The sequence below is a fragment of the Balaenoptera ricei genome, chromosome 2 (genome assembly GCF_028023285.1).
Source record: "Balaenoptera ricei isolate mBalRic1 chromosome 2, mBalRic1.hap2, whole genome shotgun sequence".
NCBI lineage: Eukaryota > Metazoa > Chordata > Mammalia > Artiodactyla > Balaenopteridae > Balaenoptera > Balaenoptera ricei.
Genome location: NC_082640.1, coordinates 83,332,453 through 83,345,213, shown reverse-complemented (window position 1 = coordinate 83,345,213; position 12,761 = coordinate 83,332,453). Strand labels below are relative to the sequence as shown.

The 12,761-nt window shown below is 47.3% G+C and overlaps 1 protein-coding gene across 3 annotated transcripts in view; it reads right to left on the bottom strand.

Moving 5' to 3' along the window:
• Positions 1–12,496, bottom strand: part of MYO5C (myosin VC) — a 106,465-nt gene extending 93,969 nt beyond the window's left edge. For all 3 annotated transcript variants that reach the window (XM_059913283.1, XM_059913284.1, XM_059913285.1), the window contains exon 1: positions 12,134–12,496. In XM_059913283.1, coding sequence (XP_059769266.1) covers positions 12,134–12,160 — 27 coding nt within the window. In that variant the 5' untranslated portion in view covers positions 12,161–12,496. The remainder of the gene's footprint in view (positions 1–12,133) is intronic.
• Between the last annotated feature and the right edge of the window lie 265 nt (positions 12,497–12,761).

The window sequence follows — 12,761 nt, the reverse complement described above, 5'->3', positions numbered from 1 at the left end:
AGTTCAGTGAGAAAACAGCTGTCTGCACCCAAGGGGAGAAGCCCTCCTAGACCAACCCTGCCAACACCTTGATCTTGGACTGCCCAGCCTCCAGAACTGTGAGAAAATAAACGTCTGTTGTTTAAGCACCCAGTCTGTGGTATATTGTTACGGCAGCTCAAGCCGACCAATACACACATCTAATATTCACACTCACACACTGGGAAGGGGGCAGGCTCACTCTCCAGAAGTCACCAATGGCACCTGAACGCAGCTTGAGATAAACACAAAGTGACTGCCATGTCCCTATACGGCAGCTGTCACAGGGCCCCATGAGTCATTCTTCTCTCTCCTGCATGCATGCTGTCAGCATCATGCACTGACTACTCTTGCTTTCACCCAGACCCCACATTTCGTATTCTCCTGTGGTCATCTATTTGTTTGTTTGTTCATTCACTCTCTCGTTCATTCATTCACCCATCCATCCATCCCATCTATCCATCCCATCCATCCATCGATCCATCCATCCATCCAACACCTGGGCACCTCCTGGGACTTTCCTGGTGACGCAGTGTTTAAGAATCCACCTGCCAATGCAGGGGACGTGGGTTCGAGCCCTGGTCTGGGAAGATCCCACATGCCAAGGAGCAACTAAGCCCATGCGCCAAAACCAGACTCAGGGAGAGTCTTTGTTGCACTGCCACGAAGAGTAGCCCCTGCTCGCTGCAACTAGAGAAAGCCCATGCACAGTGACGAAGACCCAACGCAGCCAATAAATAAATAAATAAATAAATAAAATAAAATAAATCTAAAAAAACAAACACCTGGGCATCTCTTATGTATGCGTCTGGCACAGTGCTGAATTACCAAGAAAGAAAGTTATCTCCTCTTAGTCATCATGATCTTCCTACTAACTCAGCCAATCTCTAACCTAGAGCTGCATGTGCATTATGTGTATATTTGCATCTCTCTGCTCACATACCGGTGGTTTCTATCAATTGGGGCACCCCTACAGGATACCCTGATGTCCTGGGACATAACCAGGCCAAAAGGAACAAGAATTGGGAAGCACTCACATGGAGACATGAAGCAGCACCCAGGAAAGCTCCTGAATCCAAAGGCTCAATAGCTCGGGATCCCAGATCTAGATGAAGCCTAAGAAGCCATGCAGGGTCTAACCTTTATTTCCCAGAGAAAACTGGCCTCAGGGGACTCCAAGTTCTCCAGGAGCAGAGCTGAGATGAGCACCCAGTTCAGGCTGGTGCCTACAGTGGCATCTCCTTTCCACCTCCTTACATTCACAGGCCAAAGGAATACTGGTCCTCTGGCATTGTCCCTCAATGGGACAAAGGGACCTTCTGAAGGTAATTGTCGAGTGTGTAAACTCTTGTAACAGGGAATGTTTGTGCCTTTAGGGGAGAATGCTGCACTTATTTATTTATTTATTTATTTTATTTATTTAGGCTGCATCGGGTCTTCGCGCAGGCTTTCTCTAGTTGCAGCGAGCAGGGGCTACTCTTCGTTGCAGCGTGCAGGCTTCTCATTGCGGTGGCTTCTCTTGTTGTGGTGCACGGGCTTAGTTGCTCCACGGCATGTGGGATCTTCCCGGCCCAGGGCTCGAACCCATGTCCTCTGCATTGGCAGGCAGATTCTTAACCACTGTGCCGCCAGGGAAGCCCAAGAATGCTGCACTTTTGCCTAAGTGCCTGCCATCCTTTTGAGTACAGTTCCTGGGCACTGAATTGGCACCAGGCATCATCCTTGACTCTGGGAATAGTCACAAACAAGACACTGCCTTTTGTGAATCTCTGCTTCTTAACAGCTGAGAGGGCAAACATCATGACCAAATGATGACCAGGACATAAGCCAGCTGAACACGTGGCTTGTGGACTGCTGGGGCCTTTCCACTGTGAGGAAATCTTCCCTTGGGTTGAGAGATCACACCTTCAGGAGTTTTCAGTTACAAAAAAATTCTGGGCAATAATTATGACATTTTACTTTTCTTCTTTATAGTTTTATGTACTTTCTATAATTTGCATATTTTACTTTTATAATCAGAATATGCCATCTTTAAAGGCAAATATCAAAATATATGTTCACAAAAAGACTTGTACATGAACGTTCATAGTAACTTTCTTCATAATGGCTAAAAACTAGAAACAGACTCTATGTCCACTAACATGAGAATAAATTAAAAAAACATAAAACTGTGGTATACTCATACAATGGAATACTACTTACCAATAAAAAGAATCAACTGCTGATACAAGCAAGAACATGAATGAATCTCCAAAGTATTAGGCTGAGTTAAAGAAGCTGTACACAAACGAGTACATTCTGTATGAGTCCTTTAAATGAAGTACTAGAACAGGTAAAACAAATACAATGTGGGGAAAAGAATCAGAACAGTAGTTGCCTCTGGGGGTAGGTGGGTCTGGGGAGGGAATCTTGTGGGGCGATGGCAACATTCTGTACCTTGAAGGGGTCTGGGTTACACAGGTGTTAAGCCCTTTTTCAAACATCAGAGAACGCACGCTTAAGATACGTACCTTTCATTGTCTGGAAATTTTACAAAAAGAACTAAACAACTATGGAACTCAACAATACGCATACTAATATTTAGGAGGACATGTATTGATGTATGCAATTACCCTAAAATGCTTCAAAAAATAAGATGGGCTGAGGACTGAAGTATAAAAAGATGGACAGACATGTGATATAACAAATATGGTAAAATATTCATGCTAGAATCTAGGTGGTGGGACAGATACCGTAAAATTTTTTCAACTTTTTTGTATACTTTAAATTTTCATAATAAGATGTTGAAGGAAATAAGGAATAAGTATAAAACAAAGTTTGGGGTGCCAGGACTAGACTAGGACAAAGTTGGTTGAGGAGCACATTTATTAATCTAGTAGTTAATATAAGCTGCCTCACTTATCGAACAAAAACTATATGTTTATCATCCGTTGAATACCAATCATGACTCCCTAAGTTATTTGGGTTTGCTTTAATTCTTGACAGCTAGCTAAGAGCAGAAGTTTGCTGAAATGTGGCACGGGATGAGTGATACTTGCAAGAGAGAGGGGGAGGGAAAGGGAAAGAGAGAGAAAATGGAAGAATGACCTGGCGGGCAATGACACACTCAGAGACACACGCCCATGCAGATAGGTGGAGAGAAGCCTCACAAGCACACAGACACACACACCCACACTCCACACATACTTGTTGCCATGGGCTACTATTTTCCATGTCAGGTCTGCTCTTGAAAGTATTTGTTGCGAACCTCATAAAGCTGAAATCATTAATACTTTTTTATAGGATAATATTTTTATGATAATTGGGAATATCCCATTTATCAAGAATTGGCCACTACAGAATTTTATAGCTGAAAGGGTCCCAGGAGATTGTCTACTCCAAGCTGTCAAAGTTCTTTTCAAAGCTTGCTTCAAATGAAATGGTGGTAGCCCACCATGTTCTGCAGCTGAGGTCCCTCAGGCCCTTCCATGGAAACCTTAGGCTCTGAGAAGTGATGCAAGTCACTAAGTTAACCCAAGGCCTTTGTTTTCCTGATCCCCAAACTCAAGCCCAGAGAGGTCAATAACTCACCAAACACCACCCAGAGAATCTCAAAGGCCAGGACGCCACGGAGCCAGAGCTTGGGACTCCTTCTTTGAACTACTTGTTAATTGAATGAGCCTGGCTCTGAAAATAATCCTGAACTCTCAACTGCAGCCATCTACTTGAGAGCGCACAGGCTAGTCTGTTTCAGATAAAAGTAGCCTTAAATGCATTAGGACGTATGGAACCAAGAGGCTGCTTCTCTTCTGGCGTGAACACAAATGGCTTCCTCAGCCCCGGATTCTCCAGGCTGCGCACACCCCGCCAGGCCTGATGCCTCTGTCGGCAAGGCCGTCGGCCGTTTAGGGCCCCCCCGCAGCTGAGACCCAGCCTGGTAAGTAAACACGCCCAAGTTTACCTGGTTCCACCTCAGTTACACCCATTCGGTCCCTCCCTTCTGCCTCACATTCCTCAACCCACAAGGCAATGCTTCAAACCGGAGAGAGAGCTAACTGCAGTGTCTGGACAAACGACATGACCAGCTCCCATGGGACCTCCCCAGGGTGGCTCCTTCCTGTGGGGCAGGAGCCTCCTGACTCAGGTCGCTTGCCAAGCCCTCCGGGGGCCGCCTGCCGCAGGGCCAGGAGGGCAGCGAGGCCTGCCGCCCACGCCTGTCCTGGGAATCTTCCCCTGTGGGGGGACATCATGGTGCATCCACGTCCGGGCAGGCTCGGGAATGAGGCAAAGGCTTCAGGAGGAAGGGACACGTCCTCAGGAACAGGCCAAATCCGCCCACCCCACATGCTCAGATACGACGAGTGGCATCTTCTCATGTGTCCCGCCTATTTGAGGGGTCTACCGGCATCAGCCACAGAAACGGCTTGGAGACTTTACATGGCATATGGGACGACAGGGGTTTTCTCCTAGCCACTCTCTGGACTGGAAGGGGGTCTCCACGTTCTCGGTCAGCCAGGCCAGAGCAGCGACACCACGCTCCCTTCTCTCCTCTTCACTCGTTCCTGCAGGCCTTCCCAGCTCCCCAGCCTCCTCCCGCGTCTCCCAAGATCCCTCCCGGCCTCCCCTCATGACAGGCTGTTTCTGGAGACTTTCACCCATTCCCACAGCTTCCACGACTGCCCTGGCACCTGGGCACCACTGAGGCCTCCAGCCCAGATCTCTCAGTGGGTCTAGACCACATTTCCAACTGTCTCCCAGACGTCAGCCCCGAAATGTCCTCTGACACTCACAAATCCCAAGCTTGAGTGATCATTACGCCTGCCCCACACTCAATCTTCCTCCTCAGTTCCCTTGCCCGTCAACTCAGAAACCTGGGACAGCGCTGGACACCCTCTCCCTCCTTCCCTTCGCCCCCAACAATCAGATGGTTATCAAGTGCTAGGACGCCTATATCTAAAACAGGTCCCACCTGTCTGCCCCATCCACCCCCAATGCCATGGCCATCAATCAGATCCCCCCATGCTGCTCCCACCAATCTTCTCTTGATGGGTACCACAACCTGCTGAGTGCTTCCTCAACCAGGCTGAGCACCGGTTTCTGTGGATAGACAGATTCCTCTACCCGCACCTGAATCAGAATTTCCGTGGGTGGGGCCCAGCAAGATGAAAGTTCCCCCTGATGGATTCTGATGAACATCCAGGCCTGGGAACCACAGTCCTAGCCAGTTTTCCTACTCAGGCCTCACCTTCTTTTCAATCCATCCTCTGCCTGCTGCCACCCAAACCACTAGCAGTTTCTAGAACATGCCAAGCTCTTCCTGGCTCTCTGCTATGCACTTCTGTTCCTTCCACCCCCAGTGCCATCCCGCCTCTCCCCATCTGTGAGCAAACTGCTCTGAGCAGTCAAGAGTCAGCTCAAGATTCCCACCTGCGGTGCTTTCCCCACCACCCTCCACCCCAGGCAGGACTGAATGCTTCCTCTTTAGCGCGCTCTCTGCTCCCTCCCCAGGTTTCAGGTGGCTTCCCATCTCCCCCACTAGCGTGTGAGCTTCAAGAGCCTTGTCTTTGTGCCCTGGAACTCAATACAATGATTTCCCCATGGCTAGCACTCCATAAAAACATCTACTGAACAAAAACTCAAATTCCAAGTAGTTTGCACCAATAAACTTGGTATTTTAGTCTTTATGTCCCTTTTTTACTCTTTTGAACTCTCCATATATAGTACAATAGAAAAATCTAATTTTCCAGGGTGGTTAATCACATATAGAAATCTAAAAGCTGCTTAGAATAGCTAAGTGGAAAGTTATTAAACTGAGCTTTGACCTTATTTTAGACAGAGGCCCTGGACTGCATTTCTCTTGACCTTGCATATCTGAGTTTCAGCAGAATTTCTGTGAAGATGTCTTGTGAGCTCCTCAAGCACAAGGAAGAGAAAGAAATGGGTGAAGGATAATATGATTTGTGAATCTGTGGCTAAAACCTGAGTTCTGGTTAATTAGAAAGGTCTTTAGAGGCATGCTATACAGCTCTACTGCCTCACCCTCCATTCATCACTTTCACCAGTATCTTAGATAAAAAAGCAGAACACGTGTATCAAATATACAGATAAAATGATTAGCTAAAGATGATCAAGATACAAAAAGGTTTTAAAAAAGGTTCAAAAAGGTTTTGACAAGCTGCAGAACATTAAACACTAAACAACAAGATGGAAAATTTAATAGGAATAAATGTAAAGTCCAACAGTTAGGTGCCAAAAATTAACTGTATTGCAATAGCATCAATATAAAAAACAACTAACTTTTATTAAGCATTGTGTGTCAGATATTGTGCTAAGGATTTTACACAGGTAATCGAATCCTTACAATGACTGGTAAAACTTAAATCCATTCTACGGGTGTGGAAACTCAAGAGAAATTAAGTAACTTGCTCAATGTCACCCAGTTAGCAGAACCAAGACTTAACCCCAGCCACCGTGCATGTGCATTCCAGGGGCAGCATGTAGCAGCTCTGCTTAAAACAAACAGAACACTGACTTAATGCTCGCCTGCACTGAGGGCAGCTCACAGGAGGCTGCAGCCCCACGGGTTCCACGGTACTCTGGCTGAGCAGACCAGATCTAGAGAATAGTGCCACAAAGATGGGCATCAAGGAATTGAAATTCACCCAGAGGATGGTGGCCTTGATGGTGAAGGGTCTGGAATGATGCTGCAAGAGAAAAAGTTGGTGGTATCGTCACTCTCCTCAAGCTCTCAGTCCCGCCCACAGCTCATTCTAAAGAGCTCCATGTCTTCCAACTCCTGCCACCCAGCCTCAGGTCCACCATTACCTTCTGAAGCTACTCCATGCCTGGTGCCTTTCTTACATCTTCAGATTCCAGTCCTCCACCAGTTCCATCCCTTCAGCCTGTGACCATGCCCAGGTGTCCCCTCTCTCCCTCACAGTTCTACTAAAAGAGAAGCAATGCCAAGGACCTCCTGGTGGCCAAATCTAATGACACTTCCTCAGCCTTCATCCTCCTTGACTTCTCTGCAGCTACAGAACTGACTGCTGAATTGTTATTGATATACATGGTCTTCTTACTTTGCATATTTTATATGTTTATGATCACAGAGCAGATGCATTTTTGTGCCGTCATTTTCCACATAACAAACATTTTCCCATGTTGTTATGAACTCTTCACAGTAGCATTTTTAATGGCCTCATACTATTCTATTCTTCTATCTATAATTCACGTAACTCTAGCCCTCTTCCTGGACATTGGGGTTGGTTCCATTTTAGTTATTAGAAGGAATAATCTGATAAATAACCAGATGTCAGAGGAGGCAGCTATGAAATGAATGGACTTTCCAAAAATCCTCTGTGTGTTGGGGGAAAGGTCAGATCCTTTGAAGAGAAGGAAGATGATAAGGTCGTTGAATAAGGTGGTGAGAGTAGGAGGTATTAAGAAGATAGGTTTTTAATCCCAGCTCCATCGCTTCTATGTAACCTTAGGCAACTTACTTAACCTGAGCCATTTGTAAAAATGGGATAGCAATAACTAACACATGGCATTGTTTATTCAGGTTAAATGAAAGACGTTCTGAGGATAAAGTTCACAGAGTTCTGAGGATGGCATCTGGCAGATAAGAAGTACTCAATGACTATAAGATAAAAGTAACTATCATCAACATTCATCATCGTCATGACCATAGCTCTTTCTGAAAGTAAAAAAACTCATTCATTCATGCATGCACACATCAAACATTTACTGAGTCCCTACTGCTCCCTGTTCTCTAGAAACCCTTGGTCAATAGGGGAGACAGAGTTAAGGAGCTGTTACAAGTCATCATGAAAAGTGCCTGGATGGAGGGGCTGGCTGCAAAGATTTCTCAGAAGGGGCACTGCTCAGCAATGTGACTGACAAGGGGTTAATCTCCAAAATACAAAAGCAGCTCATACAACTCAATATAAAACAAACAAACAACCTAATCAAAAAATGGGCAGAAGACCTCAATAGACATTTCTCCAAAGAAGACACACCGATGGCCAATGGGCACACGAAAAGATGCTCGACATTGCTAATTACTAGCAATTAATTAATAATTATTAATTAATTATTAGAGAAATGCAAATCAAAACCATAATGAGGTATCACCTCATACTGACCAGAATGGCCATCATCTAAAAGTCTACAACTGGGACTTCCCTGGTGGCGCAGTGGTTAAGAACCCACCTGCCAATGCAGGGGACATGGGTTCGAGCCCTGGTCCAGGAAGATTCCACATGCCGCAGAGCAACTAAGGCCGTGCGCCACAACTACTGAAGCCCACATGCCTATATATATAGATATATATATATATCTATATATATCTATATATATATGTATATCACACACCAAATGGACTGTGTATATATAGATATATATATATTACTCAGCAGTAAAAAAAGAATGAAATATTGCCATTTGCAGCAACATGGATGGACCTAGAGAATATCATAGTAAGTCAGAGAAAGACAAATATTACATATCATTTATATGAAGAATATAAAAAATTATACAAATGAATCTATATACAAAACAGAAATAGACTCACATAGTAAACAAACTTATGGTTACAAAGGGGAAAAGGAGCGGGGGAGGGAGAGATAAATTAAGAGTATGGGATTAACAAACTACTATACATAAGATAGACAAGCAAAAAGGATTTACTGTATAACACAGGGAACTGTATTCAATATCTTGTATTAACCTATCATGGAAAATAATACGAATAACTTTGCTGTATACCTGAAGCTAAAACAATATTGTAAATCAACTATACTTCGATTAAAAAAATAGGAAAGAAGAGGCACTGCTCAAATTGAATTCGAAAGGTGCAGGCACCGGTGAGCAGAAGAGACAGAGCGGTGACACTGCAGGAGTGCGCTGCAGGATGGCAAGAAGTTGGGCAGAGGGTGAGCCAAGGCAGGAGCTGGCAGGCAGCAGGGGAAGATGCAGAGGCGGGGCCTTGTGGCTGGTCAGTGAGTCTGAAAGTGACAGGGGCCTCCAGAGGGGCTCAATAAGAGGATGGCCAGACCGGTTTTTCTCAGAGAGATTTCAAACAGTGGAACTGCTGAACAGCAAATGCTCTGAACATTTCTAAGGCACGTTGCCAAAGAGCTTCTGAAAAGGGGTGGGTCGTTTTACACTTCAACTGGCAGCAACTACTCTCAACACACTTCCTCCCGAGAGTCCCCTTTCTCAGAACCTCTCTTCCTGCGGTTCCCGTGCCAGGCCTCCCGTGTCCCCCTCCCTGGGATGGCTCCATCTGCGGCCCCTCTGCCTCCTTTCCTCCCTGAACAGATGCATCCCCGGGGTCCTGTCTGGGCCCTCTTCTCTCCCTTGATGAGGCCCTCATGCCTGGGCTTCAACTACCACCTCTGGGGAAAACTCCTGGCCCATCTTCTATACCAACCTCCAACCACTCAGGGCACTCTCCCTTGGAAGCCCCCTCACCACGTCAACCCCCGCAGGTACAAACCTTGCCTCATGACTTCCCTAACGTCTCCTCCTCCTGAAGTCCCTGCGTCCACAGCACCAGCCTGCTTCGATCTTTCAGACTCTAACCTCATGTCAGCCTTGGCTCAGCCCTCCCCCTCACACGTCCCAGTGCCGTCTCCCATTCTCACCTACCTGTCCATGCTCTCTGCACGCTCCTTCCATCCTCCATGTCTAACACTGCAGCCCTAATTTTTTTCCCGCGCACTTAGGATGACCTGAGAATTCAGCTACCTGACTCCAGCCTCTCTCCCATGGGCACAGAGTCTCATGGTCACTGCTGGCATATCTGACATACACCACCCTGGATCCTGTCATCCCCATTCAAAATCTTCAATGGAATATAAAGCCCTGACCTACCTCTTTGGCTGCCATGACCCTCCCCCGCTAAGCCCCATCCCCCAGCAGGCTCCTCCAGGCCTTTCAGGCCTCAGCAGATTGAATTGCTTGACATTTCTCATTTCTCACTAATCAGAAAACTCCCTGAGGCAAGACTAATCATTTAAATGTTCTTTTCCTAACCTTCCCCAAGCATAATGTTTTATATACAAAAAGTGCTAAACAAATGTTCTATGGGAGATAATATGCCTGTCTTCAATGCCGGAAGGGAAATTAGTCAGGGGCCAGGCAGGTAACAGCAGTGTAAAGTGGGTGAGTGGGGCAGCGGGCAGATCATAGGGTGGGTCTGGATGTCACACAGGAACTGGCTGCCACACACGGATCCCTGAATGGACAGCCCACCCATCACCCTGCTACAGGGTGACTACTTGCCTCTGAGTGCAGCAATGGGTTTCAGGTTGTTTTAAAACATTATGTGGCTAAGACCGTGCAGGGAAACAGAGCACTCCTGGGGGTTCACTGTGGCCAAGGTTCCCCCGCCACAAACTTTGACTTAGACTAATTGGCTAGATCTGCAGACTCGGGAGTGTGGGAGGGAGTGGTAGGGAAGCAAGGGAGAGAGCTTAAGATTTCTGTGTCAGTTTAAGGAAGAACTCTTTAACAAAGAAGTTCTCTAAAACCTAAACAGGCAGCTACACAAATGGGGGAGCTTCCCACCTCTGGAACTGACAAAGTGGAGGCTGACTGGCCACTGGGAAGGGAGGTGCCTGGACACAGGTGTTTACTTGGACACGAAGTGGGTAGAGACGGCCATCAAGGCTCCTTCTGGCTCTGCGATTCTCAGTCTTTCTCCATCCAAGCTCACCTCTAGAAAACTCTTCCATATTAGTTTTCCTACATTGTGCCTGGTACCTAGTTGGTATTTAATAAATATTTGTGGCATGAGTCACTTGATGATAGGGGTATTCACACCTGTGTATTTTTGCTTCAGGAAAAAGTGTTACTTAGAATGGATTAATCAGCATTTTCCTCCGACCTCCAAAGTATCTTCCAAGAATCGTTTTTTTCAAGAATTTTTTTTTTATCTCCAGTAAGCTGAAGATCTAAGAAGCATTGCTGGATATTTGATGTCTCACATTCTCACCGGTAAAACTATTCTAACACTGCCATTTAGAACTCTAGTTAATAGAGGGGGAAATACGGTTTGGTTAATTTGTATTTGTACTGTTAACTAATTAAACAAAGTAGAAGAAAAAAAGCTTGCTTAAACCATTGAAACAAATTATTTACAGCCATCGTTTATATCTACAGCAAAAGTGTCTCTTTAATATAAAGCTAGGACACTTGTCAGGGCAAATGGATGAATTCTAGTCTCATCTATCTGAATACTGGGTACCACAGATTTCCCCCACTGGGGTACAGGAGTATGTGGCTTTATGGCTATTAGAGTGGATTTTTTCCAACACTTTCACACTTTTTATCCAAATAATTAACCAAGCTCATCTCAGAAGGTTCTGGGCACCATGTGGGAATGCTGGTCTTCCCAGAGAAGGGGTGGAGCCCTCGTTTGTGGGAAGAGGAGGTTTCAGAGGAATGCTCTAGAGTGATTCCCGGACTCGGGGTGTACGTGAAAGGTTTTTTTTATAAGCTGTAAAGCACCTTATAAATGTGAGTAAAGAGCCTGTGACTGCAGTGTCAGGATCCCTGGATTCCCAGGAGCCCTCAACTTCTCCCACACTACCAGGCACCCGCAGCTTCAGGCACCAGATGAACTTAAGTGCACGTACAGGTATTTTGAAGACCCGGGAATTAGAAAGCATCCTGAATACTGCTGTCCGAGCTTCTGTGCCGAGTTGTTCAAGGCGGAAGATTATAGATGCTATTATTCGCCCGTGTCTGAGGTTTCTGAGTTTCCGTGGGCAAGTCTGATTCCCTCTGTGGCTCAGGAGGAGGAGCCGAGAGGCGCGGGAGAAGGGACGGACCCGCAACTCCTGGACACCGGGAAGCTCGGGTCCTGCCGCAGAAGCAGCCCCTAGCACTCGGTCTTCCCATCCCGAGGGGACCCAGGCTCCCGGCGGGCGCCTTCCCCACGGATAGGGACCCGAGCTCTCGGCGGGGCGGGGGATACGACGCTCCCCGAACCCCCATTGTCTCCGCGGCCCCTCCCCGCGGCGAGCGCGCCAGGTGCACAGGTGTGGCCCGGGCGCCAGGTACAGTCAGCACTAGCGCCCGGCCGCTTCCCTCCCGCGCGCCTTCCCTTAGGTCGGGCCACCCTGCCTACCTGCGTGTACAGCTCGGCCACCGCCATGGGCGCGAGAGGACAGCTCGAGGGCTGCGGAGGTGCAAGGCTCGGGGGCTGGGCCGGCGGCTCTGTGGCCCCGGGGCAGGTAACCGTCGCTGCGGGCCCCGCAAATCAGCGCTGAGCCATCTTGTGGAAGAAGTTTTCCAGAAACCGACTCACTTTGCCGAGGGCTGGCGGCCCCGGAGGAGAGAAGTCGCGGATTGGTCCTTCCCGGCCCGTGGCGAGGCCTCGCTGTGATTGGCGGGGCGGGGGCTGCGGCCGCGGCGCCCCTCCTCCGGGCGGGTTCCTGCGGCGAAGTGGGTCCACCTGGCGGGGGCCGAGCGCTCAGCCAAGAACCCGCGGGGCAGGGGATTCGCTGGCTCTCGAGGGAGGAAGCAGGTGTGTCCCGAGGCGTTCCCGACCCAAGTTTTAACTCCCTTAGGTCTCAACGTGCTTATTGGAAAGAGCAGAGGATATAACCATTTGCATAGAAAATACAAGAGAATCAACCACTAGAACTTGTTAAAGAGTTCAGCCAAGTGACTATATTCAAAATCAGATTTGAAAGTGAATAAGTTTCCTTTGTATGAGCAATGACCGGTTAGAAAACAAGATATTTGAAATATAA